Raw genomic sequence first — 27,886 nt, 5'->3', positions numbered from 1 at the left:
TTTTTAATTTATTTTTATTGCCAAGATTTTGCCCCCAAAAAACAGGAGATTTATGAAAAAATTTCAAATTCAAGCGAGAAGATTTTTTCGTTTTTAACGTTTGTCACTATGCTCCGAGGCTAGGACCCCTGCCCCCGAGCGTATGCTAAAAATCTCTACACTAAAGTGCATCATCAGACTTGCATCATCAGAATTGTTCAGGCCTCATCCTATTTTGTATAGCTTGCCCAGCATAACTTTGGACCAAATTACCGCGGTCGACGTGGAGGGTAACTTTTTCGATTCTTTGCTGCGTCTTTCACAGACAATCTGCCAATCACGACCATGGAAGGCGAAAGGAAGAGCTCCCTGCACGTCACTTTGTGTTGGGACGTTGCAAGTCACTTTGAGTCTTGCTTCTTTCTTTGTAAAAATAGTTGGGCTTGATTTATAGATTACCGTTGTCACCGTACGGCTACTCTTTTCAAAATACGCGCGAGTCAAAGCCAAAAGTCTGTACACAGTACACTAGTAAAGGTTGGCTTGATTTTTTGGATGTGCTCCAGCCAGGTCACAAAGTCTCAGTAGGCAAGAATGGTAATAAGGATTAGGTTACGGGCGTGTATCTTGGAGGTCATTTACTAAAATAAGCATTAGAGCTTATTTTATTATCAAGATACTTACGGCTACGGTTGAGGCCTTGAGGGGATTGTGGGTTATGTAATATATGACGACCTTCAGGGTGGGTCGGAGACTCGGGGTGGCTTCACCCACCGGCGTTCTCTATGCCAAAAAAGGAAAAAAAAAAAGACCCACCGGCTTCTCTTGAGGCAACGCAGTTCGGACTCTGGCCTGCCTTTTGCGAGAGCATGCTCCTCTCTTCTTTTTTTTTTTCGACAGAGAAAGCTGGGTTAGGCAGACCTGTACAAGTTATACGACTATATATTGGGATTCTAACTTGCAACATCTCAAGACAAGGTGGCGTGAACTAACTGCTCCTGCCAGACAAGTGGAGGGGAGGCCCCCATTGGCATTGACATGCTTGTCCCTCCGTCTTGTGAAAATCTAAAACGGCAAAAAAAACAAAAAAAACTAATACTGTTATTTTTATGACATTTTTAACCTTCACACTTACTGGTGATTTTTTTTATATATAAAATTTCTGTCTCCATTGAAAACACCTTAGCTACTACCATCACCGACAGTCACCATTTAAAAAATTATTTTACAGTTTTTTATGCATATTTTTAAATTTTTTATGCGTATTTCTAAAATTTTCATGCGTATTTGCGCAGTTTGGAGGTTCGCGTTTGAAAGAAATTTCAAAGAATTTTTATACAAATGTTATTATATTTTTTATGCGAAGTACTCATGTATTTGAGAAATTTGTTTGTTCGAGTTAAAACAAAAATTGCTAATTTTTTATGCGAATTTAAGATTTTTTTTATGCAAAGTAACTTTGGTATTTGCGATGTTTGAAGTTTTGAGAGTTTAAAAGAAAGTTTTATCGGACTTATTTTATGTGAATTTCATAAATTATTTATACAAGATAATTCAAGTATCTGCAAGGTTTTAAAAATAAATTTTGTAAATTTTTTTATTATAGCCAACTGAAGTATTTGTCATTCTCCACTGCAAGTTGTAGCTCCTCTAATAGCTGCAGAATCGGCATACCCGTGCCACCAAAGAATCCATGGGAGACCGATTTGGAGATTAAACATTGGTAGAGACATGACTGCCTCTGCAAAGATAGTTCTTAAAGGTGTTTTCAGTGAATAAATAAGAAATTCTCATATGAAATAAATTCCCATGGAAAGTTATTGGTGCAAAGGTTAAAAAGGTCTTAAAAATAAAAATATTTGTGATTTTGTACCGCATTCAAAATCTATAAGAAAACGTGTCATTTTTGCTCATTTTTTTAAAATAAAAATTCATTGCAAATTGAAAATGGTGGTTCGTCCGTTCTTGGCACGAATCCGGTGATTCTTTCATGATATCAATTGATTTACTGTTTTTATTTTTTTAGCTTTGGAAATTGCGTGTTTAATCCTCCGACTTTTTTCTTCCTTGAGGCTTGAATCGAGAAAACAATGGATTCTACCCGGTTTTCAAAAGATTATTCGGAATAATGGATTCTGCATTTTTTTTTTGTTTTCTACGAATTTTGGTTGTTTTCTTCGGTGGTGATGCCTTCTCTGTTTTTATGAAGAACGAAGTGGTACGATTCCCTCTGTGGAAACTCTATTGTTTTCCGCACGTTCCGAAATCATTAAAAATGGGTCCGGCAATTTCTTGGCAGAAGCCATAAACTCTTTGCGGGTATTTTACGCAAACTGTTTGCCAAAAGTTTACAAAATTTTCATTTCTTTTCCAAGATTCATTTAAAAGTTCTCTATTCTTTGGAAAACTTCCTTTGGGTATGTCCAAGTGATCGTACCCTTCTCTATTGCGAATAAAAAAAAAACGGTAATGTCGTCAAATTACAGGATCAGCCAATATCGTATTTACTTCATACATTTCTTGGGGGATAACTGGTTCGAAGTTGACTCCAAATTAGCCAAACATTGGAAATTAGTCGAACTTTCTGTATAGTGGTTGCTAATTTCAGCAAGCAGACTGCTTGTAAAAACTTGGAAAGAGAAAATTGATGAAAATGTCATTCCGAATGACACGTTTTGTTGGAAAGGGCAAGAACCCGCACGAAACTTGGAGGCCCTCTTCCGTGAGCAACCGATCACTATATAGCGCCCTGTATCTATCATGTATCCTCATTCTCATGAAATTTTAGACCACCACTAACTGCCTTTTCTAATGAGAAAAATAAGTTTCAACCTTTTTCTTTTTTCTTCCTGTATTTTAAACTACCAGTAGCTTCCATGGGTGCATACTGCCTCCTGTATCTCAAATCCATGGAAGTTCTTTATCATCGATGTTTTGTTCTCTAGTTTGTGTTTGGAAATTTTAGTGGGTGCAATAAATTGCTTTTATAACGTATCTTGGATAAAACACTTGACTCGTGAGCCGACTGGTGTATTGATACTAACTGCTTCTTTTCCATGTTTTAAATAGTTGATGCTCTTAAACAAATTTCATGGAAGCTTGGAGGAACAAACTGGAATTTCAGTATAAATCCTTGCTCCGGAAAGGGAGGGTGGAATAAAACTGATGAAGGGCAGGATCAGGTTAATAGTGTCACTTGCGACTGTTCATACAAAAATGGAACTATCTGCCACGTCGTGAGCATGTACGGATTTTGAAAACAGCTTAGTTTTCAGAATGCAACATTTGTTGATTGTTAACCCTCATCTTTACACCCTCTCAACTGCAGTATGCTGAAGGCCCAAAACCTTTCTGGTGTCCTGCCTGAGGAGTTCGCTAATCTGACCTTCCTCCGGATAATGTAAGTAGATTATTGATCTGATTTTGTTGTGATTATCTATGAAAATGGCTGTTAGTGAGAACCATTTTCGGTTGGTAATCTATTCTGATTTCATGTTAAGCTGCTTCTGTTTTGAAATCTACTTTCCAAGAAACAGCAATCGAAATTGAAGGGTTCTGTTACTAGATATGCCCAGCTGTGGACGTGAATGAACTTTACTTATGGAATGCAGGTCGTTTGGAATATGATTAGTCTATAGTTAAACTCAATGTTGATGACTTATTTGTGATCCATAATCTTTGTTGTTTACTTATTTGTATTGAATGGGATCTTTTCTGCTTGGGTTTCTAAAAAGAAAAGTGAAAAGATTCTTGGCTCCTTGACTCTGGTGCATCTTTTCATATGACCTCAAATAATCAAAGTCTATCCAAATGTGTTAAAAATAAAACAAGTGTGTCAAAGGTCTTTACTGCTGATGGGACTTCTCTTGAAATAGAAGAAATAGAAAATTTTGAAAAAATTTATAAAACAAAGAAATTTTTTATTCCAGAAATTAAACATGTTCCCAAATTAAATTTAAATCTTTTATCTGTATCTCAAATTTTTTATTATAGGTGTAATATTTCATTTTCTTCTCATGGTTGTTGGGTACAGGATCGCTAGTCAGACAAGCTGATTGGGGAAGGCCATAGAGAAGGAGAACTCTGTTAAATGGATTTTAAGAAAGCTTTTTGTTATAATATTAAAAAAATAGAGTTGGAATTGTAGCATAAGAGACTTGGTCACCCACATATAGCCAAAATCCAACATTTTCCAAATCTAGGAAAATTTTGTAACTCTGAATCATTTGATTGTAAAGATTGTATTCTCGGCAAAATGAAAAGATTATCATTTCTATTCAGAACATTTTTCTCTTAAAGACCACTTGAATTAATACACTCGGATTTTTGGGGTCCTGCACCAGTAATTTCTAAAGGAGGATTTGTTTACTATGTTATTTTTGTCGATGATTTCTCCTGATATACCTATCGAGGCTTGGAAATGCTTGGGAGAGAAAGGTTTAGAATGGTTGACAAATCTTTTTAACTTGATTTGGCGAACAAATAAGATGCCTAATGAGTGGAGGAAGAGTACTTTGGTGCCTTTATATAAGAATAAGGGTGATATACAAGATTGCACAAACTATCGTGGTATAAAACTCATGAGTCATACTATGAAATTTTAGGAGAGGGTGATTGAGTCTAGGTTGAGGAAGGTTGTCATGATATCGGAGAATCAATTTGGTTTTATGCCTGGAAGATCAACTATGGAAGCTATACATCTTCTTAGACAACTTATTGAAAGATATAGAGAGAGGAACAAAGATTTGCATATGGTTTTTATTGATTTAGAGAAGGCATACGATAGAGTACCTAGGGACGTTCTCTGGTGGACAATGATGAAGAAAGGTGTTTCTCTCAAGTACATTAGTATAATTAAAGATATGTATGAAGGAGTAGTAACCAATGTCCGCACTTGTGGAGGGGTGACAACCAATTTTCCGATAACGGTTGGGTTACATCAAGGATCTGCTTTAAGCCCTTTCCTATTTGCGATAGTGATGGATGAGCTTACGAGATCAATTCAAGAAAATGTACCGTGGTGTATGTTGTTTGCTGATGATATTGTTTTGATTGATGAGTCTAGAGCTGGGGTTAATGCTAAGTTAGAATTATGGAGACAGACATTGGAAGCTAGAGGTTTTAAGTTGAGTAAGAGTAAGACTGAATATATGGAATGTCGGTTTAGTAAGCAACGAAGTAGTGATGGGAGTGTAGTGAAGCTTGGTGAGCAAGATATACCGGTGAATGATTATTTCAAATATTTGGGATCCATCATTCAAAAGTATGGAGAAATTGATGGAGATGTAAATCATAGGATAAAGGTTGGGTGGATGAAATGGAAAAGTGCTACTGGAGTGCTGTGCGATCGTAGAATGCCATTGCGGTTGAAGGGAAAGTTTTATAGGACGACTATTAGACCCGCTTTACTTTATGGTACGGAATGTTGGGCTGCCAAGAGACATCATATTCAAAAAATGAGTGTAGCTGAGATGCGGATGCTTAGATGGATGTGTGGAAATACAATAAAAGATAAGATTCGGAACGAAGAGATACGTAAGAAGGTAGGTGTTGCACCCATTGAAAATAAGATGCGAGAGAATCGTTTACGGTGGTTTGGACATATTCGGCGAAGGCCTAATGATGCTCCAGTTAGAAGGTTGGAGAAATGGGAAAATATATTAGTTAAAAGAGGTCGGGGTAGGCCTAGGAAGACTTGGATGGAGATGATAGGAAAGGATATGAATGCTTTGAACCTCACCGAGGACATGGCGTTGGATAGAAATGATTGGAGGAAAAGGATTCATGTGGAAGACCCAAAATGAATTTCTTTTTTGGTTCATATCGCTGACCCCAATTGTTTTGGGATGAAGGCGTAGTTGTTGTTGTTGTTGTTGTTGTATTTCTCCTGATATACGTGGATTTACTTTCTCAAATATAAGTCTTCATACTTTCAAACTTTTCATAATATAGTTAAAAACAAGTTTCAAAATGATATTACTATTTTTCGCACAGATTCAGGGGGAGAGTTTTTATCCACAGATTTTCAAAATTATCTTAAATTGCATGGCATCACACATCAAAGATCTTGTCCTTATACACCTCAACAAAATGGACTGGTAGAACAAAAACATCGCCATATTATAGAAACCACTAGTACTTTATTAATAGCAAATCAAGTCCCAAAAGACTCTTGGGCAGAAGCTGCCTTAACTGTCACCTATCTCATTAATAGGATGTCATCTTCTTCGTTATAAAATATCATTCCAACTTATGAAGATTTCTCCAGACTACTCTAAACTAAGAATATTTGGGTGCAAATGTTTCATATTTACTGACAAAAATGATAAACCTTCCCCTCGTGCGATTCCCTTTGCCTTTTTAGGATATGTTGAAAAACAGAAAGGTTATAGATGTTTTGACTTAAAAAATAATAGACTATATGTGTCTAGAAATGTTTCCTTTCTTGAAAAGGAGAGCTTCTTTGATTTTAGAAAATTAAAAGACGTCACTGAGTACCCCTTTTTGCTAGTTCTAACATCAACATCTAATGAATATGACCTTGACTGTAACTTTGATGATGATCAAAGAATTATTAATCTTAATGTTGAAAATGAAGTTTATAGAGATACTAGTATTCAATATTCTAGGCGACAAGAGTCTAATCCTCCATGTGCACTTGAAAAATATTCTAACATTCCAACTAGACAATCATCCCGAGTCTTGAGGCCTCCAAAAAAGTTTGTATCATACGAGTCTTTCTCACCCACATATAGGGCAGTTATTGCATTAATTCACTCATATGAAGAACCATCCACATATTTTCAAGCAAAAAATGATATCAAATGGATAGAAGCCATGAAAGCTGAATTAGATGCACTTGAAAAGGCTTCTACATGGAATATTCAAGATCTTCCTCCAAGAAAAAAAAATATAGGATGTCGATGAGTTTATAAAATTAAAACCAAGAGTGATGGTACTCTTAAAAGATATAAAGTCCGTTTAGTAGCCAAAGGTTATGCTTAAGAATATGGGATTGATTATGAAGAAACCTTTGCTCCGGTGGCTCGTATGACAACTGTCTGAACCTTAATTGCCTTAACTTCTATCAAAAAATGGTCTATTTTTCAAATGAATGTCAAAAATGTTTTTTTAAATGGAAAGCTAGTTGAAGAATTATACATAGAACCCCCTCCTGGTCTAAGTATTCCTAAGGGTAAAGTCCTTCGCTTAGAAAAAGCTCTTTATGGACTTAAACAAGCACCAAAAGCTTGATATGATAGGTTTAGTCGTGTTATGATTGATATTGGTTTTCAATTTTGTTTAACTAACACTGCTTTGTTTATTAAGAATTCTGATACAGGGATCATTGTGCTTCTTCTCTATGTGGATGATATGATCATCACCGGAAGCGATAAACAGGGAGTTGAAACAATCAAAACACTTCTTAAATCTCATTTTGAAATGACTGATTTGGGAGGATATTTATTATCTCAGACTAAATTTGCTTTTGATATTGTTTTCAGGTCTGGTATTACTGATGATAAGAAAGTCGACACTCCAGAAGTTGTTAATGTTAAAATGAAGATTGATGATGGAGAATTTCTTGCAGACCCTACTCCTTGCAGACAGCTTGTCGGGGCACTTTCCTATCTATCCATTACGAGACCAGATATAGCACATGTTGTTTAAACCGCAAGTCAATTTCAACATGCTCTTACTTCTGTTCATATAGGAGCAGTCATGCGTATTATCAGATACATCCAGTCCTCTCTTTCACGAAGACTTTTCTTATCTTCCTCCTCTTCTCTTGATTTAATTGCATATACTGATGCTGATTGGGGAGGTGATCCCAATAACAAACACTCAACCATTGGTTTTTGTGTTTTTTTAGGGGAATCATTGATCTCGTGGAGGTGTAAAAAGCAGCAGAAGGTATCTCTCTCATCCACCGAAGTTGAATACAGAGTCATGGCAACCACAACCATGAAAGTAGTTTGGCTTCGACAACTGCTTGCTGACATGGGAGTTGAAGTAACAAAGGCTTCACAAATGTGTTGTGACAACAAAAGTGCGATCTACATTGCCAGTAACAGAACATTCCACGAACGCACCAAACACATCGAAATGGATTGTCACTACGTCAGAGAGGAATATCTACACGGGATAATTGATCTGTCATATGTCACTTCAGAATATCAGTTAGCAGACTTATTTACAAAGCCTCTCGCTGCTCCTCGATTTCACTTTCTCTTAGACAAACTTTCGCTCATTGTACCGTAAGTTTGAGGAGTATTAAAATGTAAAACTGTATATATATATAATAGTATATTATTATATATATATATAAATATATTTGTCATTTCTTTTTTTTTCTGTAATTTTTTTTCTTTATTTTTATTTTTTGTCTTTATGTCATCTAGTTCAGTTTGAACTAGAATGACGGTTGCTAGTCAACTCCTGTCCAGACTTGACTAGCAATAGAGTTGTTGGACTGGCACAATTATAAGTAATTTTAGAAGTGAATAAACATTTTTTGTTGCATGTTATTGTGATTTTGTGTATTAATATGAGTAACATGATAACTTTCGAGTGATACCATGACATGCATAAAATTTACCATGCTTGACATTATGAGTTGATTTTATACATGTGGTTGTGATATCCATGTTAGTTGAGGCGTGTCCTGAATGATCGAAAGAGATTGTATTTGTGATTGCATGTCTAAATGTTTATTAATATCATGCATTGTGATGAGAGTATGTTAGATTGGAGTCCCATATAATCTATTCATGTTGTATGAATAAATGTGTTGAGATCAGCATGCATAACCCCTTAAATCCCGGAAGTGGCGACCTGTGGCAAAGGCTACCTGGTTCGCGGTTAGAGTGCAGCCACCACGGAGAGTAGGCTGCCGGTGATTTAACGATATAGAGACCCTACATCTTTACGTGCTTAGTAAGAGATGTGTGAGTCCTAAAGTCATCATGAGATTTAAGAATGAGATTCGTTGTGAAAAGTTCACAACATCACTCGTGAGAGAACGAGTGTATGACGAGTTTGAGAATATGGTTCAATAGGTTGAACTTAGTTATGACTTAGGGTTTTACTCACACAGGGTTGGAACTCTAGAGGACCAGAGATGATTGATAACCATTATAGTTAGGATGTAGCATGAACCATACCGAGATTGAGAGCTTGACCTCCCGGCTAGCTACCGATGAGGTACCCATGGTGGTTCACTACAGTGCTTGGTGGTCCGGGGACCACTGAGAGTGTATGGTTCATTGTCTGGCCAACCGGTAGAATTGAGGTGTTTTACGAGATTATTATGCCCATAGACAGCTATGACCGGTATAACCGACTTAGTGATAATTGTGTGAGAGAGCGTTTGAGAAAGTTAATGGGGGAAATTAAAACATACAAACTTGTGTGGTGTGTCGAAAACTAAACTAAGACTAGGGGCTTAGAGCCCACTACAGTTGTAAGTTAATAGTTTATTTGCTTATAATTATTCATTACTGGGTCGTAGACTCACCCCCCATGTTTAAATTACAACTGTATGTTTGAAGCATTAGACCAATCAGGACATGAGCAACTTCTCATTCTACAATAGAGCATTATGTAATTTCTTTTCTTTTGCTATGAATGGTGAACATTGTAAAGAAAAAGTTTATTATGGGAATAAAAAGAATTTTTTTTAGCCACGTTTTCTTTGTATAAACTTTGAACTCTTCTCTATGGGAAGTAATATCAACCGAACTCGGACTCCTGAGGTCCCAGATCAGGGTGTTACACCATCTTTGAGGCTCGAACAACTTTGAACCCCACACTGATTCTCCAAACAACCAATTAAAGAAAGAATAGGTCCAATTATTTGAAAGTTATCAAACTAAAACTGCAGTTTTTACAATCTGAAGCTCCAAACTGTCCAACCAGTGCCAATGCAATTCTATTATGATCTCGTGAAAGATTTTTTATATGGCTTTCATCATGTTTTCTTGATATGATAAGAAATATCATTATCTTTCTAATTATTAGGTTTTCATGTTTGCTTATGATTCTTTGTTCACATGGATCATGAACTCATAAGTGTGTGTGTGTAACACCCCGATCTGGGACCTCAGGAGTCCGAGTTCGGTTGGTTTTACTTCCCAGAGGGAAGAGTGCAAAGCTTACACAGTGAAAACATGGCTAAAAAAAAAACTTTTTATTTCATTCTCATAAATCAACTTTTTCCTTACAATTGTTCATCATTCATAATAAAATAAAGCAAATACATTTTATTCAATGACAAGGAAAGTAAAAGATACCAATGCTCTGCTGAAGAAGAAGAAGTGGCTCACGAGTGAATGAGCTAATGCCTGGAACCTACAGTTGTAATTAAACAAAAATGGGGGTGAGTCTACAACCCAGTAAGAAATAATTATAAGTAAATAAACAACAATTTACAACTATAGTGGGCTCTAAGCCCCTAGTCTTATTTTAATTCTCGATACACCACACATGTTTGTATATTTTAATTTCCCCCATTATCATTCTCAAATACTCTCTTTCACACAACTATCACTAGGCTGGCTATACCGGTAATAGCCATCTATGGGCGTAGCAACCCTGTAGAACACTCAAATTCTACATGTTGGCTAGACAATGAACCACACACTTCCAGTGGTCCCCAAACCACCAGGCACTGCAGTGAACCACCACGGGGACCCCACCGGTAGCTAGCCGGGAGGTCAAGCTCTCAATCTCGGCATGGTTCATGCTACATCCTAAACATGATGGTTATCAACCATCCATGATCCTCTAGAGTCCCAAACCAGTGTGACTGAAATCCTAAGTCATAACTAAGTTCACACATTGAACAATATTCTCACATTCAAAGTTCACTCGTTCTCCTACGAGTGGTGTCATGACTAATCATAACAATCTCATTCTTTATCTCATGGTGACATTAGGACTCACACCTCTCTCACTTAGCATGCAATGATGTAGTGTCTCTACATCGTTAAATCACCGGCGGCCCACTCTCCATGGTGGCTGCACTCTGGCCGCGAACCAGGTAACCCTTGCCACAGGTCGTCACTTCCGGGATTTAAGGGGTCATGCATGCTGATCTCAAAGTATCTATTCACACGTGAATAGATTAAATGGGACTCTAAACTAAACATGGTCTCATCACAAAGCATGATATTTGACAATCATATAAACATGCAATCACAATTCAAATTTCTTTTCATCATGCATGACATATCAAAACTAACTTGCATATCACCTCAACATGTATATAACTCAACTCTAAATGTCAAGCATGGAATTTATGCATGTCATGGTCTCTCAAAACTATCATGCTAATCAATAACAACGTATAATCACAACCAACGTAAAATGTTTATTTATATCTAAAATTACTTATAATATCCCTTACCTCAAGTGTTGACTCTGTGCTCTCTCCGAAATCGAGCATCACGAAGCTCTAACACTAGGATCTGGTCATTAAGGTAATATACTTTAATCAGTTCACAAACTTTTTACTAAAATTACCAAAATACCCTTCCCGAATCTTATTAAAGAAACCACGGTTTCTACATTTCTGGTTTGACTGAATTTCATAGACTATTGGATTCCCCTCTTCATTACGAATCCAACGCACCAAACCTCACTCGATTTCGAGTTTGGAGTGCGAAGATATGTCCATTTTACTGAAATGGATCTCACGGATCCAAATGGATCCCTTAGTACATTTCGGATTTCGGGCCACTTCGAAACTATTTTCTGATCCAATCCTGATCTGGATCCAAACCCTGTCTGTTTGGATTCAGATCCTTCTCATAACTGGATCCAAAATTGCTGACTAGATCCAGAAAGTCTGATTGGGTCTGAACCGGTTTGACCCGAACCGGTTCACCCAACAGATTTGGGTATGAACCGGATCACCCAACTGGATTGGGTCTGAACCGGTTCGACCCGAACCGGTTCACCCCACTGGTTCGGTCTGAACCGGTTCGACCAGAACCGGTCCCTCGAACCGGTTTGGGTCTGAACCGGTTTGACCCGAACCGGTTCACCCCACTGGTTCGGGTCTGAACCGGTTCGACCCGAACCGGTCTATCAAACCGGTTTGGGTCTGAACCGGTTCGACCCGAACCGGTTCACCCCAAACAAAATTTTTTTTTTTTAAAAGAAGGGCTCGGTCTGGGCGCGACCCAGACCGGTGTGCTCGGTCTGGGTCGCCCCCAGACCGACCCGGTTCGGTCTGGATGCCCGGACCGAACCAGTCCTCCCTCTTAAAAAAAACCGAAAGGGCAGAGCCCCCTTTTCGGTTACAGGGAGGGGCGGCCACCGGCCGACCCTCCCCCCGAATACCTGGGGGCATCGGCCGGCGGCCGGTGCCGGCCGCCCCCAATGCAGGGAGATCGGCCACCGGCGTCGGTCGGCTGGCCGATCCCCTCTCTCTCTCCCACCCACTCTCTGTTTCTATTTTTTTTTTTCTGCAACTCGCCGGCAGCAATGGCTGCCGGCCCCCTTTGCTTTGACGGAAAAGAAGAACGAAGAAGAAGATGGGGGAGGGGCTTACCTCGCCGCTGATTGCCGCCGCCGCCGTCGCCGGTAAGTCCTTCTCTCTCTCTCTCTCGCTCCCCCTTCACTCTCTGTCTCTCTCCCTCTGCCGCTCGTTTGGTGCGGTGGAGGGAGGCTGCGTGAGGGTTTTTATAACCCTCACGCAGGGTGAGGATAACCCTCACCCTCCGCGGATTTTGGGGGGTGAGGCTTATCCTCCCCCCTCCGTTACGCGGTTTCCCTTTTGGGGAAACCGCAGTTTCCAAATTTTTTTTTTTTTTAATGTCTATCCCCTCCGGCGACTTTGCCGGAGGGGGTTTTACAGTGTGAGTGTGTGTGTGAGAGAGAGAGAGAGTTAAATATCCTCATATAAATGTAGGGTACGTTTGAACATGTGCTCAAATTTTCTTCATTTTTCATTTCTCATCTTCGATATCTTATTCAACTCATTTTTATTAAAAATGACAGCCTAGCAGAAGTTGCATAACCATGTTGCTCTTTCCTTTTCTTTCTTGTGGGAAAAAGAAGAGTGAGTTAAATAAAAAATTAATTTAAAAATCTCTAGTCATTAACTGCATATTTAAGGCAATTCCAGAAAAATAAAGTTATGAATCACTCTCATTACAGCGTACAGATAGCCTAAAGACGTCTGACAAGATATATTTTAGTTCAATTTATTTTCGTAAAGTTGTACTGGTAAACTTTTGTTCTCTTATTGTCAGGCTTTCTTTATTTTTTGTTTAGTCTGTTTTGGCTTTTCCATTAAGCTCCCTATTTTTTTCTTTTAAGTTTCCTGTTATTAATCAATAAAACTGATTATCAAAATTGAAGTTAGATTTCTTCCTTTTAGTCTGCAATTGGATGCATCAGTCACTATGGTTAGGACTAATAAGTTTTTAACTGTAACAGCGATTTGACACGCAACTATCTCAATGGATCACTACCTGCTGTATGGGCTTCCTTACCTTTAACTGATATGTGAGTTTGTTACAGCCTCATAACCTGACATCTATTATAACATTTATGTAGATAAATCTGCACACTTTTATCTACTTTGTTACTTTCTGTGGTTTCTGTATTTTGTCATTCACTGTTTGTGAACTAAATATCTCACCTCTTCGTTCAGATCTATCTTGGGGAACCGTGTATCTGGATCCATCCCAAAGGAATATGGAAACATTAAAACCCTTCATTCGCTGTATGTTTTGTACTTGTGTTTATGTTTATCTCTTCAAAATGCACATATAGCTTGTCATCTATAATTTCCTGGTCCAGGGTACTGGAGGCCAATCAATTTGAAGGCCTTCTTCCTCCAGAAGTTGGCAAATTGAATAGCTTGGAGAGATTGTAAGATGCTGTTTTCTTGCGTTCTCACTGGTTAAACTCTTGACAAATGCAATTCCTGCTTGTTTTAAGGATCATTTTGCTTAACATAGATTTTTTCTTTATTGGCACATCTGAATATTTGCAGGCTCATAGGTTCAAACAAGTTTACAGGAGAGTTGCCCAGTACATTGTCTAAGTTGACAAACTTGATGGATTTGTAAGTGAATTTTGTCAACAGTGTGCTTGTAATTTTGTGAATTCATGAGCTCATATCTGATTTCTATTTACAGTCGAATACATGGGAACAATTTCTCGGGAAAGATTCCTGACTTCATCGACAACTGGAGAAGACTTTCATCCTTGTAGGAACTTTTCCTCTCCGATTCATACTGTATTTAGGCAATTTCTGGATTTCTTCACAAACCAAATAATGATCTCGATTCCCTATTGATCCCTGCAGAATGATCTTTGGAACATCTATGGAAGGACCTATACCGAAAAGTATTTCTTCTCTGTCCAATTTGACAGACCTGTGAGAGTTTCTGCGGCTTCTATTATGGTTGTTTTGGTATGATTTATCTTGATCCAATTTAAGGGATACCTTGACCTATTGCTTACAGAAGGATTACTGACATTAAGGGACAAGGTTCTGGATTCCCTCCTTTGCAGAACATGGAAAAGTTGAAAACATTGTAAGTTTGAAGAATTGGTTTTTCTTGGCAGCTAAACAGTTGGGTACTAACGCTTGCCAATGTTTGTGGATATATTGATGCAGGATACTGAGGAACTGCTTGCTTTCAGGTGAAATCCCAGGGTACATTGGTAGCATGAAAAACCTGAAAACAATGTGAGTCACATTTACTTTATAGAAGTAATTGTAGGTAAAACCGTAAAACACATTGAATGTTCTTCATGTATTGATATTTTCACAGCTAGCTTTTATATAGGTGCAGTGAGTAAGATGCTTTACAAAATTGAATCATATGTAAAGGGAGGAATCTGTCGTTTCAAGAATCCAATGTACATCAGTGTACTCGGTTCATTTTGTTGGTTACTTTCTTTCTAGAGATAACAAACTGAAAGTTAATAAAACTGAACATATATTTGCTTTTGAATTTTCTTGTAGTAATCTTGTTAGCTTATAGTGAGTTGGTAACTGTAGTAAAAATTTCTTGTCCTACTCAGGTTTTTGTCAAAAGGGAGTACATGCTCACTGGTAGCATGTTTTGGTTTATTCAGCTTGCTCAAACCAAACACATATATGCTTTGTAATATTCTTTTTGAGCGATTCATAAGGCTGGAATTATATGAACCACACTAAGGAAAAGAACATGCTTGAGGGAATCACATTAAAGAAGTGATCCACATTCTGAGACGGAGCTTGCAGAAAAAGAGCTTGGCATTCTGTTATTCATGAATAGCAAAGTCTAAAAGAAGAGGGAACAGCCTTATCGTGGTGATTAGAGGACAAGTTAACATTTTAGTATTAGTGAAATACATTATATTTATTACCTACAATTATTTTGTTCTTTGATTCAAAGTTTATCAAGAATAATTAGGAACATGTTAGGTGATGATATTGGATATATCTAGTGAACAATATAAACAAGATAAATTCTCTCCAATTGAGGTTTTCTAATTGTTTGATACCATATTTGTCTTGCAGAGACCTTTCATTCAACAATTTAAGTGGAGAAATCCCAGAGTCCTTTGGGAATTTAAAGAAACTTGATTTCTTGTATGTTGTGGGCATTTTTTCATTCATTCTCCTTTTCTTCATATCTTGTCTGTCAGCTATTTTTATCTAGTTAAAGTATAAATTTTTTAAATGCAGGTATCTCACAAGCAACAAGTTGACTGGCGCAGTACCCAGTTGGACCCTGAAAAGCCAAAAAAACTTGTATGTGTCATTCTCAATGCATTTTTCTTAACTACATATGCATGTTAATAAGGTTTTGTCATTTACTTTGTTGTTGTTATGAGTGATATCATATCTTCTTTCTTCAGAGCAAGAAAATTACTCATTGTTGGATCCTCAGTTCTCTTATTGGAAATTATCCTGTATCTTCAACATTACATGCAATTTTAAGCATTGAAAACATTTGTTGTTTTCTTCTTGTTTGAGCCTGTTAAAGAAAATAAAAATGTTGGGCTCTGGTGCAATTGACAATTCTCCTACTAAGTGATTTGGTGTCCAGAGTCCAGACTCCAAAAGAAGGATGAGTAAGAAGATGAGTATGTTAGATGATGGATAGAGAGATCACTGAAAGGTTTCTCACCTTTAATTGAAGGACACTTCATTCTCAAATAGTCATTTATTTGAAATGGACAAAAAAATCTTAGTTTTAATATCCTCAACTGTTTATTGCAATTCACTCGTAGCTTTCAAGACAACTTTTAATTGTACAAAATTGAACCATTTGGATGCTTCTTGACGGTCAACTCCATTCAAAGGTGACTCAGCATAGTACTTTGTAACATGGCTATCATGTCTGGTTCAATAAAAGTTGACATGCTTTTCTTTATAAATCACTCTTTTGCAGTTTTCTTTATATGGGGTTTATTTTTTTTAATGTTAGTTTTGACCTTTTTAAAGCATATATTGTCCATAACATTGTGAACTATTTATCACTAGAATTGTTCTTCTGAATCTTTGTTTGAAAACATGTTGCTTTGTACTTCTTGTATAATTAGTTAGTCTTTTTACTAAATTAGATTAATTGTCTTTTATGTTTGGTGCTGCAGAGATTTCTCAAATAACACATTCACTGGGGCTACTGGTTCCTCCATTTGTCTACAGGGAAACTTGTAAGCATAGTAAAAAGATGTTCAAGCAATTGAATTGCAAAATTGCATCATAGTATATTCTACAAAGCTAAAATCTTTCAAAATATATCATGAGAATTGTGTCACCCCTCTATGTTCTCAAGGAAATATTGTGAAACTTCATAATATTTTTGCAAGAAATTGATCTTTTATCTTTCTTTTCTATTACCGGTCATGTAATAGTATACAACTTTCCTTTAACTTTTCAAGTTTTTTTCTTCTTGTCTTCAATAATTTTGCCTTTTCCATCACTTCAAGCCTAAAAAAGTATCAAGCTTGAATTTCTTTGGCGGGATACCTAAGGACATTTATGCACCATACGTTCATTGTAATATCACCTCAATTTACTTGCATTTGGTTTCGTGTTGGTTTGGTCACTAACCTTTTAATGTCCACTACCTCAGGAACTTGGTGGGCAGCTACTCCTCTATGGAAGATAAATCGTAAGATCATCCTCCTCATAGCTTATGTAGTGTTGCATTGTTTTTTGCACACCTTTCCTTTCTTGCTTGTCTTTTTGTGGTAAAGTGTAGTAGACAATAGGCCCTGTGGAGGAGAAACTGCATCACTGTTTAGTCTGATTTCAGTTTGATAAGGCTTTACTTTGGGAGAAAATTAATCTGTTGTGTTAGGGTAACTAGGAAACCAATTTGACAATATTAACCTCTGCCTAGTTTTATCTCTCTTGGATTGAGCAACTTGTCTTTAACTAGGTAATGAGTTTACAGCTGATCTATAAGAATGGAGCCATAGTCATGCTGTATTAGTATATCAAGAATGCTTTTTTGATGCATGCTTCTGGAATTTATGGTGAAATTCCATTTTTGCAGAATTGCTCCGTGTTTGAGGAAGGACTTTCCCTGCTATGGTAAAGCACAAAGTAAGTGTCATGCTTGATTGGAGTAGGTGAATTGTAGAAACTTGAATCATTCTTGATCTCAACCCCCTTTCTTAAACTATTGGCAGACTATCAGTTGTTTATAAACTGTGGAGGAAGCGGACACACTATCAATGGGACAAAATATGAAGCCGACTTAGAGCGAAGGGGGGCTGCAATGTTTTACGAAAACAGAAATTGGGCCTTTAGCAGTTCCGGGAACTTCATGGGTGACCGCTATGATGCAGATGACTACATAATCGCTAACACATCTAAATTGGATATGCCTCACCCAGATCTGTACATGGATGCACGTGTTTCTCCTCTTGCTCTGACATATTATGGTCTCTGCCTTCAAAATGGAAACTACAATGTCAGCCTTCACTTTGCTGAAATAGTATTTACAGAGAACAGAACTTTTAGCAGCCTTGGAAAACGCATATTTGATGTGTCTATACAGGTGATCTATGGACAACTTTTTGAATGGTTTATTTGTGGTTGTTATGGTTTTCTTAACTCTTCCTATGCAGGATGAAAAAGTCTTGAAGGATTTCAACATTGAAGAAGAAGCTGGTGGTCCAGGTAGAGAACTCATCAGAAGTTTCAGTGCTAATGTTACACACAATACTATGGAGATTCAGTTTTATTGGGCAGGGAAAGGGACAATTTCCATTCCAGATCGAGGAGTGTATGGGCCTCTTATTTCGGCTATTTCAGTGACACCCAGTATGCTACTTGATATACTAAGTCATCCCATTGTATAGGCTGTCTCCTTTCATGGTGCTTCATATTTTTCAATCTATGCAGACTTCGAGCCTGAAATTGATGATGAAAGCGGGCCCAAGATACCTGTCATAGCTATTGTCATGATTGTTCTTGCTGGTTGCATTATTCTGTCCTTGGTTATTATGATCCTCCGTTTGAAAGGTTGGCTGGGAGGCAAAGTACTTGAAGATAAAGGTCTGTGTGAATTAGCTGTTAAAATATATGTAATACCTATATTTATATATATATATAAATATAGTTCTCATTCACTACCCGATAAGGGGTAGTTTTGTAATCTCGCCCAATAGGGGCATTTTAGACTTTTTCCTTTTCTTCTTTTTTTCCTTTTTCTTTTTCTATTTTTTCCTTTTTCTTTTTTGTCTTTTTTTTTATTTCTTTTTGTGCATTTAATGCACAGCCATTGGGGGCCCCAACAAAGAGTCGTTGGGCCCCCAACGGTCACAATTGTGACCGTTGGGAGCCCAACGACTCCTTGTTGGGACTCCCAATGGTCCCTCTCTCTTGCTTTTCTCTAACTCTCCCTCACTCCTCTCTTGCCTATAAATAAGTGGGGTCTCCCCCTTTGTAATGTGTGGCTTCTTCAAGCCCTTTTGTGCATTTATAAGATTTTATGCTTTCTAGCCATTATTGGCTTTTGTGTATGTCCTCTTTTGGACTTGTTCTTTGATTTCTATGTGTGAATGTCCATTGTAGGACATACATTTCTTTTCCGCATATTTCATTACATGGTATCAGAGCCTTGGTTGTGCTCTTGATTCATATTGCTAGTTGTCTTGTTTTATCTCTCTTTGTTTGTCCTCCATTCTTGATTATATAATGGAAGGAGAACAAAAGATTGATCTCTCCTTCAAGCTCAATGGTACTAACTACATGATGTGGGCCGCCGCCATGGAGAACAACCTCAAAGGTAAAAAGCTTTGGGGATACGTTATGGGCACCATTAGGGAACCTCAACTTTAACTTACGAAAATTGATGGTGATCAAGAAAAAGCTCTAGAAGGAAATGCTCGCATGAAAGCTATTGAAGATCACCAATCCAAGGTAGAAGATTGGGAAAGTAAGCATGCAAAAATTCTTGCATGGTTCATGAACAACGTGGAGTTAAAGATTTGCGCCAACATTGCTAAATTCCGCCTAGCAAATGAAGCATGGTTCTTTATGAAAGGTATGTATACCCAAAAAGACCTTGCTCGTCAATTCTTCATCCAAGAAAAAATTCGTACCATTAAGCAAGGTGAAATGAGTGTAAGAGATTACTATAGCACTCTTGGCCCTTTGTGGGATGAGCTATCCCTTCTTGAACCCAAATGGGTATCAAGTGAAGATGTTGAAATGAGGAGAGAACAAATGGAGAAAGAACACTTTTTCCAATTTTTACATGGGCTTAGGCCCGAATATGAACAAGTTAGGTCCTCCCTCCTTCATAGATCCAAACCACTTCCATTGGAAGATGCCATAGCCGAAATATGCCAAGAAGAAACACGTCTTGGCATGATTAAAGGAAGAGATGAAGTTCTTGCCGTGTCTAAACCCGGCAATTATATGAAAGCATATAAGCCTCCACACTTTGGGAGGCAAAATAACTATAATGGCAATTATAGGAAAGCCATTTGCCATCATTGTCAAGAACCGGGTCATATAAGACCTAATTGTCCAAAGATAAATGAACCTCCAAAAGGTAAAGTTGCTATTATTGAAGAAATCCCACAAAAGAAGGAGGAGACAATGAAAGGGAAAGAGTCCTTCTCCCTTGCTCAACTATCCGAAGCACTACAAATTCTACTTAAGTCGCCATCAACTTCGGGAGCCGCCATTGCCTCTTCTTCTCCTCCAGGTACGCCTTCTTGGATCCTTGACTTTGGAGCATCTTTTCATATGACCCCTATTGAAAATGGACTATCCAATGTATGTAGAAACTCCAAAAATTCCTTTGTTTCCACCGCCGATGGTACCTCTTTACAAGTTAAAAGTTTTGGAACCTTAGATTTTTCAAAAGATTTTTTTGTGCCAAATGTAAGAGTAGTACCTCAACTTAATTTAAATCTTTTATCGGTCTCCCAAATATGTGATCATGGATGTGAAATCTCCTTCTCAACCAAGGATTGTTCTATACAGGATCTTCAGTCCGGGAAGCGGATTGGGCAAGGCCATAGGAGCAGAGATCTCTACTACATGACCCACTTGAAACTTCCTACTAACTCATTTTGTAATCATGTCCAAGATAAAAATATAGAAACTTGGCATCAAAGACTTGGACATCCAAGCTTCTCAAAAATGTACTCCTTTCCCTTTGGAAAGAAATTTTGTAATGAGAAACATTTTGTTTGCAAGAGTTGTATTTTTGGAAAAATGAAATCCACCCCATTTCCAAAAAGAACATTTGTGTCAAAAAGACCCTTTGAATTAGTTCATTCGGATGTTTGGGGTCCTTCTCCGGTCATATCAAAAGGAGGATACTCATATTATGTTACTTTCATTGATGATTTCACTCGATATGTGTGGATCTATTTTCTCAATTTAAAATCCGAAGTTTTTAACTTCTTTAAAAAATTTCATATGATTGTCAAAAATCAATTTTCAACTAATATCTCCATTCTTCGATCCGACTCCGGTGGAGAATATCTATCAAATGAATTTCAAGAATATTTGGAAACCAATGGAATTTGTCATCAAAGGTCATGTCCTAGGACTCCCCAACAAAACGGTCTAGCCGAAAGAAAGCATAGACACATCTTGGAAACCACTAGGACTCTTCTTATTTCCAAAGAAATTCCAAAATGCTATTGGGCCGAAGCCGCCTTAACCTCCACTTATTTGATAAATAGAATGATATCCTCATCCCTACAAAATATATCTCCATATGAAAAACTTTTTGAAAGAACACCCGATTTTAATAGATTAAGAATTTTTGGGTGTAAGTGCTTTGTCCTTACACATAAAAGAGATAAGTTATCTCCCAAGGCTATCGAATGTGTGTTCTTAGGATACGGAGAAAATCAAAAGGGTTTTAGGTGCTTCGATCCCAAAAGCAACAAACTATATGTATCAAAAGATGTTACATTTTTAGAAAATGAGAACGGTTTTGAGAAACATAAAGATATTGATGAAAGCGAATATGCTTTCTTATTTGATCTTCTCTCTCAAGAAGATGTGATTCCTCACGAAGAGGATGTTCCTAATGATTTAGAGGATACTCCTCTTAGTAATGTTGAAAATGCAAGTAATGATGTTGAAAATAGGTCCATTCAAACCTATGTTAGGCGTGGTCAAGAAACTCCTATTAGCGCTTTAGAAAAATATTCTCAAAATTCCAACATAGAAGAAACCTCTTTAAGGAGATCTAGCCGGATCTCCAATCCTCCTAATAGGTTTGTTTCCTATGAGTCCCTAACACCTAAATATAGGGCATGCCTAATTGCATTACACTCTTATCATGAACCGTCACACTATAATGAAGCCAAAAACATTCCTCAATGGGTTGAAGTCATGAAACTTGAACTTAGTGCCCTTGAAAAGGCTAAAACTTGGAAAATAACCTCATTACCCACTGGAAAGAAGTCTATTGGATGTAGATGGGTCTTCAAAATTAAAACTAAAAGTGATGGGTCATTAGAACGTTATAAAGCTAGGTTGGTAGCCAAAGGATATGCTCAAGAGTACGGAATAGACTATGAAGAAACCTTTGCTCCCGTAGCTAGAATGACTAGTGTTAGGACTCTTATTGCGGTTGCATCCGTTAAAAAATGGCCTATCTATCAATTGGATGTTAAGAACGCATTTCTTAATGGCGAACTAAGTGAAGAGGTCTATATGGATCCTCCACCAGGAGTATCCATTGGTGAAAACAAAATTCTTAAACTAAAAAAGGCACTATATGGGTTAAAACAAGCTCCGAAAGCTTGGCATGACAGATTTAGTACTGTAATGACTAGCTTAAATTTTCGTTCATGTTATACTGACACTGCGTTATTTGTGAAAAGTGCAGGGTCCTCTGTAGTTATTCTACTACTATATGTTGATGATATGATCATCACTGGAAGTGATGAGCAAGGAATCCATGATATTAAGAAAATTTTAAAAGAAAATTTTGACATGTCTGACCTTGGTTTCTTAAGATATTTTCTAGGTATTGAAATTGCATATTCACCTCGAGGGTACATCCTCTCTCAGATGAAACTTGCTGCTGACATCTGTGCCAAGTCTGGAATTTCGGATGATAAGAAGACAGAAACCCCTGAGGTTATCAATGCAAAGCTGAGACTGGAAGATGGGACACTTCTTGAGAATCCTACTCCCTACCGTCAACTCGTTGGGTCTCTGACATACTTATCCATCACTCGGCCAGACATAGCTCATGCAGTTCACTCCGTCAGTCAGTTTCAACATGCACCTACAACTGTGCACATGAGTGCAGTCTTAAGAATTGTCAGATATATTAAAAACACCATAACTAAGGGAGTTTTTCTTTCCTCTTCATCATCCCTTGATTTAATTGCTTATACAGATGCTGATTGAGGAGGAAATCCCAATGATAGAGTCTCAACCACTGGTTTTTGTGTTTTCCTAGGTGACTCTATGATTTCTTGGAGATGCAAGAAGCAGCATAAAGTATCATTGTCCTCAACTGAAGCGGAATATCGTGCAATGGCCACTACAACCATGGAGCTTGTGTGGCTTAGAAGTCTCCTCTGTGATATGGGCATCGTCATCTCAATTCCTTCGAAGATGTGTTGCGATAACAAGAGTGCTATCTATATTGCCAGCAACCACACCTTCCATGAGCGTACTAAACACATTGAGATGGATTGCCACTATGTTCGAGATGAATACCTAAAAGGAACCATAGCATTGCCCTATGTCACATCCGAGTACCAGTTGGCGGACTTTTTCACCAAAGCTCTTGCTGCTCCTCGTTTCATGTTTCTTCTCAACAAGCTTTCCGTTGTATCCCCGTAAAGCTTGAGGGAGGGTGTTAAAATATATGTAATACCTATATATATATAGTTCTCATTCACTACCCGATAAGGGGTAGTTTTGTAATCTCGCCCAATAGGGGCATTTTAGACTTTTTCCTTTTCTTCTTTTTTTCCTTTTTCTTTTTCTATTTTTTCCTTTTTCTTTTTTGTCTTTTTTTTTATTTCTTTTTGTGCATTTAATGCACAGCCATTGGGGGCCCCAACAAAGAGTCGTTGGGCCCCCAACGGTCACAATTGTGACCGTTGGGAGCCCAACGACTCCTTGTTGGGACTCCCAATGGTCCCTCTCTCTTGCTTTTCTCTAACTCTCCCTCACTCCTCTCTTGCCTATAAATAAGTGGGGTCTCCCCCTTTGTAATGTGTGGCTTCTTCAAGCCCTTTTGTGCATTTATAAGATTTTATGCTTTCTAGCCATTATTGGCTTTTGTGTATGTCCTGTGTGAATGTCCATTGTAGGACATACATTTCTTTTCCGCATATTTCATTACATTAGCTAGTTTTGATTTTTTTTTTCTTTTGTGCATGTTTTGTTTCTATGTTCCTCACCAGTATTGGCGTATCTACTAAATGTTACAATAGGAATAGTTCACAGGCATTAAATGCTGGCCCATCTAGCAACATACATGCCTGCCCGCACATACACACTCTGAATCCTCACACTCATACACATTGATTCCCCTAGGGGTTTGATTCAGTGCTGAAGGAATGGCTTCCTGTTCAATTTCAATTCTAAAAGCTGAGAGAAATGTTGAAATAACCATTAACTACCTTTTAAAATATTTTTGTGATCTGAATTGAAAGCATATAGTAATACATTGAACCAGGTGGTGTGTATCTGCTTTGAAGGGCTATAAAATAAAAAGCAAGATCATACTGACTCCGAACACTGTTAGTTGCATCCACTGGTTCCATCAAATAAATTTATTTTCTAACTGATGTAAAGCTCAATGACAAGTGTTTGGTATAGGATCTGTTTGAAATTTTAAGGCTAAATGAGGCTGATCAATGTTAGGTATCAAGTTATGCTTGATCACATTCTATGACGCATCCTGAGAAATGTGTCAACGTGCATTACATCCATTTTAAACTGTTCCTTGTGAATGAAAATAATGTTCACATAGTCATTGACTCCCTAGACACTAATTTTAGTGTTTTGATTCTTTGAGTAAAGCTTCCATTGAGCGGACTCCAAAATGTGTTGCTTTTCATGCAGAACTTAGAGGTCGTTTAGAGCAACAAACAGGGTATTTCACTTTGAAACAGTTAAAAGCTGCCACAAATAACTTTGATGCTGAAAATAAGATTGGTGAAGGAGGATTTGGGCCTGTTTACAAGGTATATTCTGCCGTTTCTGGCTCTTCTAAAGGAAAAAGATAAAAAACTCTCCATTTCAGACCCAGGTTTGCTGTTGATCATATTCGTGTCTGATGAAATTCTTATATACAGCTAGGCTTTTTCGTTTTGAAAATTTGAAGATTTTCTTGATGTATTCTCATACCAGAAATATTTTGTAGACTAGAATTGATATTGATTTTCTCTTTGAATTGAAACTGTATTTATTTCTCATAAATTTGTGCCAAAGCAGGGTGTGCTACCAGATGGTGTAGTGATTGCAGTTAAGGTTCTTTCTTCCAAATCAAAGCAAGGAAATCACGAATTTGTAAACGAGATTGGCATGATTTCTGCTGTGCAGCATCCAAACCTTGTAAAGCTATTAGGATGTTGTATTGAAGGAAACCAATTAATGCTAGTATATGAATACATGGAAAACAATTCCCTTGCAAGTGCTCTTTTTGGTAAACTTACTACATTGGCAGACTAGGTAAGACATATTGTTAAGGTTTTTAACAGCTAACCGCTTACAGGTCCTGACTATTGTCGCTTGAAACTGGACTGGCCAACAAGATGCAAAATTTGCATTGGCATAGCCAGAGGTCTGGCTTATCTCCATGAAGAATCGAGGCTGAAGGTTGTACACAGAGATATCAAGGCTACCAATATTCTACTTGATAAGGATCTCAATTCAAAGATATCTGATTTTGGTCTGGCTAAACTTGGGGAAGAGGGGAAAACTCACATCAGCACTCGAATTGCAGGAACAATGTAAGCTACCCCTTTCTATTTCTAGTTTTTCCGCTTTTTCTTTTTCATGATCATCTATTGATTTTCAACATTGGTTTGTCCATATTTGTTACTGCCAAAAATGTAGAAGTTTAAAGACTGATGCTGTTAAGAATTTATGGATTTTCCAATTGATTTGTGCCCATGGATACAATCATGTAACTTCTGCTCCCAAGCAATGCAAAGTAGCTCCATAATTCTGGGAGAGGCAAGTAGATAGATAAATGGAAATGAAGATATGGGGGATGATTAGCAACAATTTGAGCCTTAACACTTATAAAAGATTAACTTCTTTATTCTCATAAGGAGACCTATTACATGAATAAATCATGTGTCTTTTGCTATACACAGATACGGCCTTTGGCTGCCCAAGGAGAGACACGAAATGACCGTGTTAAATTACTGTTTTAGGATTCTAATATTTCATTTCAAATTATCATTGCTTGAAGGATTGGATATCGATCGTTAACTTGCGTACTTTTGATGTGATTTTGACAGAGGATATATGGCTCCGGAATATGCAATGCGGGGCTACCTGACAGACAAAGCGGACATATACAGCTTTGGGGTGGTGGCTATGGAGATTGTTAGTGGAAAGTGTAACACAAACTACAGGCCCAACGACGAATTCGTTTATCTTCTGGATTGGGTATGAGTTTCTTTTTCACTACGCTCTCGCACAAAATCTTTCCAAAAGGATTTGCCAAATATTCCTTGGCGAACACAAACCCGTTGAGTTTACCTATTAAATAACAGATAGTCTAGAACTTTACATTCATGGCCATGAATGACTCTGTTTGGGAGCCCGTGTGGAGATGAGATGAGAGGGGTGATCGGAATGGAGATGAGGCATCTTTGGGAGGTTGTAGTTGAAAAGGGTCCATGCTGGATAGGTGGTATTAATTACACTCATTAAATACCATCTCCGGCTCTCAAAAGGAGTAACTTACCACACAGAATCCCTCTTTCTAATCATGTTGGTCATCAAGTGTGTGAGAATATATTAAACTTTTCTTGAAAACCGCAGGCATATGTCCTACAAGAGAAGGGGAACCTCTTGGATCTGGTGGACCCGAGCCTAGGGACAAAATACTCGAAAGAAGAGGCCTTGAGGATGCTGAAGGTGTCTCTGCTCTGCACCAGCCCATCCCCCACGCTTCGACCCCTCATGTCCACAGTGGTTAGCATGCTCGAAGGGCGAGCCGTGGTGCACGAGCCTGCCCCTACCAGCGGGCCTTTCTTGAGCAGCGACTGCAGGTTCAGGCCCATTGATGGCTCCTTCGTGACCGAGAGCGAGACCCTCTCGACCATTGGGCCCCAGACGGAGGTAACCGAGAGCGGCCTGGAGGGCGGTACCTTCTTGTCAAGCAAATCATCACAAAACCAAGACACCTTTGAAATAGATGTAAAATAGTTAGGTAACTAGTAAGGTTATTGTCTTAATGATACACAGGTAAATGGTGGGGAGCATGGTCCAACCAGAATGGTTTGACCTGTTGTGTGTTGTCTTGATTTACTTGTGTTTTGGTAAGCCTTGTATGTTGGGTTGTATTATTTGCTGTTTATTTTGTTATTCATCCAATTGTAAATGGCCAATTTTGAACAATGTCTTCTTCTATGGCAGTACATGTTCTACCGTGTAGTCGTAATTTGCAAGAGAAATGATGCCATGGTGTTGCCGTAGGCCTTTTTTTGATATTTACATGGAGAAACTGCCCGCAGGAACAGTGCCTATTAGATCTGAACCTAGACTGCCTGCCTAGCGGCTTATGCCCCATTCCACTACGTCAAACCCCTTTGGGGCTGTTGCCTTTGGGCCTTGAAAGCTACTTTTGGGTTTTGTGATGAGGACCACAATGTAGAAGGAAATTTAGTCTGGGATTTGAAAATGTAATGGGTATAAAAGGCAAGGTCAAAGTTGGGTGTATTCTTAGTGAGTAAAAAAGGCCTCAAAGGTGAGAAAAGAGAGTTTTCCTTGGCATAGCCTCAAAAAAAAAAAAAACTTTGTGATTGTTTTTAGAGGAAGTGTCAGAGAATAAAAAAATTTAAGAATTCAGAAATTATAAAAGGAACACAAATTAATTCCTAAAAAAATACTTAATTTTATTGATAAAAAGTATGTATCGTGATAAAATGGTCATATTTACACTTGTACCTTAATATAACGCTGTTTCCAAAATGTGGGTTTGAATATACTTCTACCGTGATATCACTTTTTCGTGACATTTGAAATACAGCCCTGTAGCAAATGCTATCAGACAACACTTTCCCCAAGCTTGTCTTAAGAAAAAAAAAGCTAGGCCTTTTGCTATTCCAATGCAAATATTGCACCTTGTCGCCCAAGTTAGTTTTAAATGGTGTTCAGTGGTGCCTACAAATCATCGAATTTCCATGCATGAGCTGGAGCCCTGTATCAAATCATTTCACAGGATACCCTTGTACCATTGATCTCAAAGAT

At 37.9% G+C, this 27,886-nt stretch overlaps 1 protein-coding gene across 1 annotated transcript in view; it reads left to right on the top strand.

Annotated features, from left to right (window-relative positions):
• The window catches only part of LOC149819766 (putative LRR receptor-like serine/threonine-protein kinase At1g07650), a 28,743-nt gene extending 1,709 nt beyond the window's left edge, over positions 1-27,034 (top strand). Inside the window, exons 2-24 of the mRNA XM_089983392.1 lie at positions 3,049-3,223; positions 3,308-3,379; positions 13,426-13,494; positions 13,643-13,714; positions 13,792-13,863; positions 13,988-14,059; positions 14,133-14,204; positions 14,303-14,374; positions 14,463-14,534; positions 14,618-14,689; positions 15,509-15,580; positions 15,677-15,742; positions 16,588-16,650; positions 17,073-17,111; positions 17,499-17,548; positions 17,635-18,005; positions 18,076-18,271; positions 18,353-18,505; positions 24,521-24,642; positions 24,893-25,103; positions 25,173-25,410; positions 25,927-26,077; positions 26,456-27,034. Of these exons, the coding sequence (XP_089839518.1) occupies positions 3,049-3,223; positions 3,308-3,379; positions 13,426-13,494; positions 13,643-13,714; positions 13,792-13,863; positions 13,988-14,059; positions 14,133-14,204; positions 14,303-14,374; positions 14,463-14,534; positions 14,618-14,689; positions 15,509-15,580; positions 15,677-15,742; positions 16,588-16,650; positions 17,073-17,111; positions 17,499-17,548; positions 17,635-18,005; positions 18,076-18,271; positions 18,353-18,505; positions 24,521-24,642; positions 24,893-25,103; positions 25,173-25,410; positions 25,927-26,077; positions 26,456-26,842 (2,939 nt within the window). The 3' untranslated portion in view covers positions 26,843-27,034. The remainder of the gene's footprint in view (positions 1-3,048; positions 3,224-3,307; positions 3,380-13,425; positions 13,495-13,642; positions 13,715-13,791; positions 13,864-13,987; positions 14,060-14,132; positions 14,205-14,302; positions 14,375-14,462; positions 14,535-14,617; positions 14,690-15,508; positions 15,581-15,676; positions 15,743-16,587; positions 16,651-17,072; positions 17,112-17,498; positions 17,549-17,634; positions 18,006-18,075; positions 18,272-18,352; positions 18,506-24,520; positions 24,643-24,892; positions 25,104-25,172; positions 25,411-25,926; positions 26,078-26,455) is intronic.
• The last annotated feature ends 852 nt before the right edge of the window (positions 27,035-27,886 follow it).

Source organism: Nuphar pumila, chromosome 12, assembly GCF_984573655.1.
Source record: "Nuphar pumila chromosome 12, dmNupPumi1.hap1.1, whole genome shotgun sequence".
NCBI classification, from domain to species: Eukaryota; Viridiplantae; Streptophyta; class Magnoliopsida; order Nymphaeales; family Nymphaeaceae; genus Nuphar; species Nuphar pumila.
The sequence above is the reverse complement of the archived record's forward strand: the minus strand, read 5'-3'. Positions and strand labels throughout refer to the sequence as shown.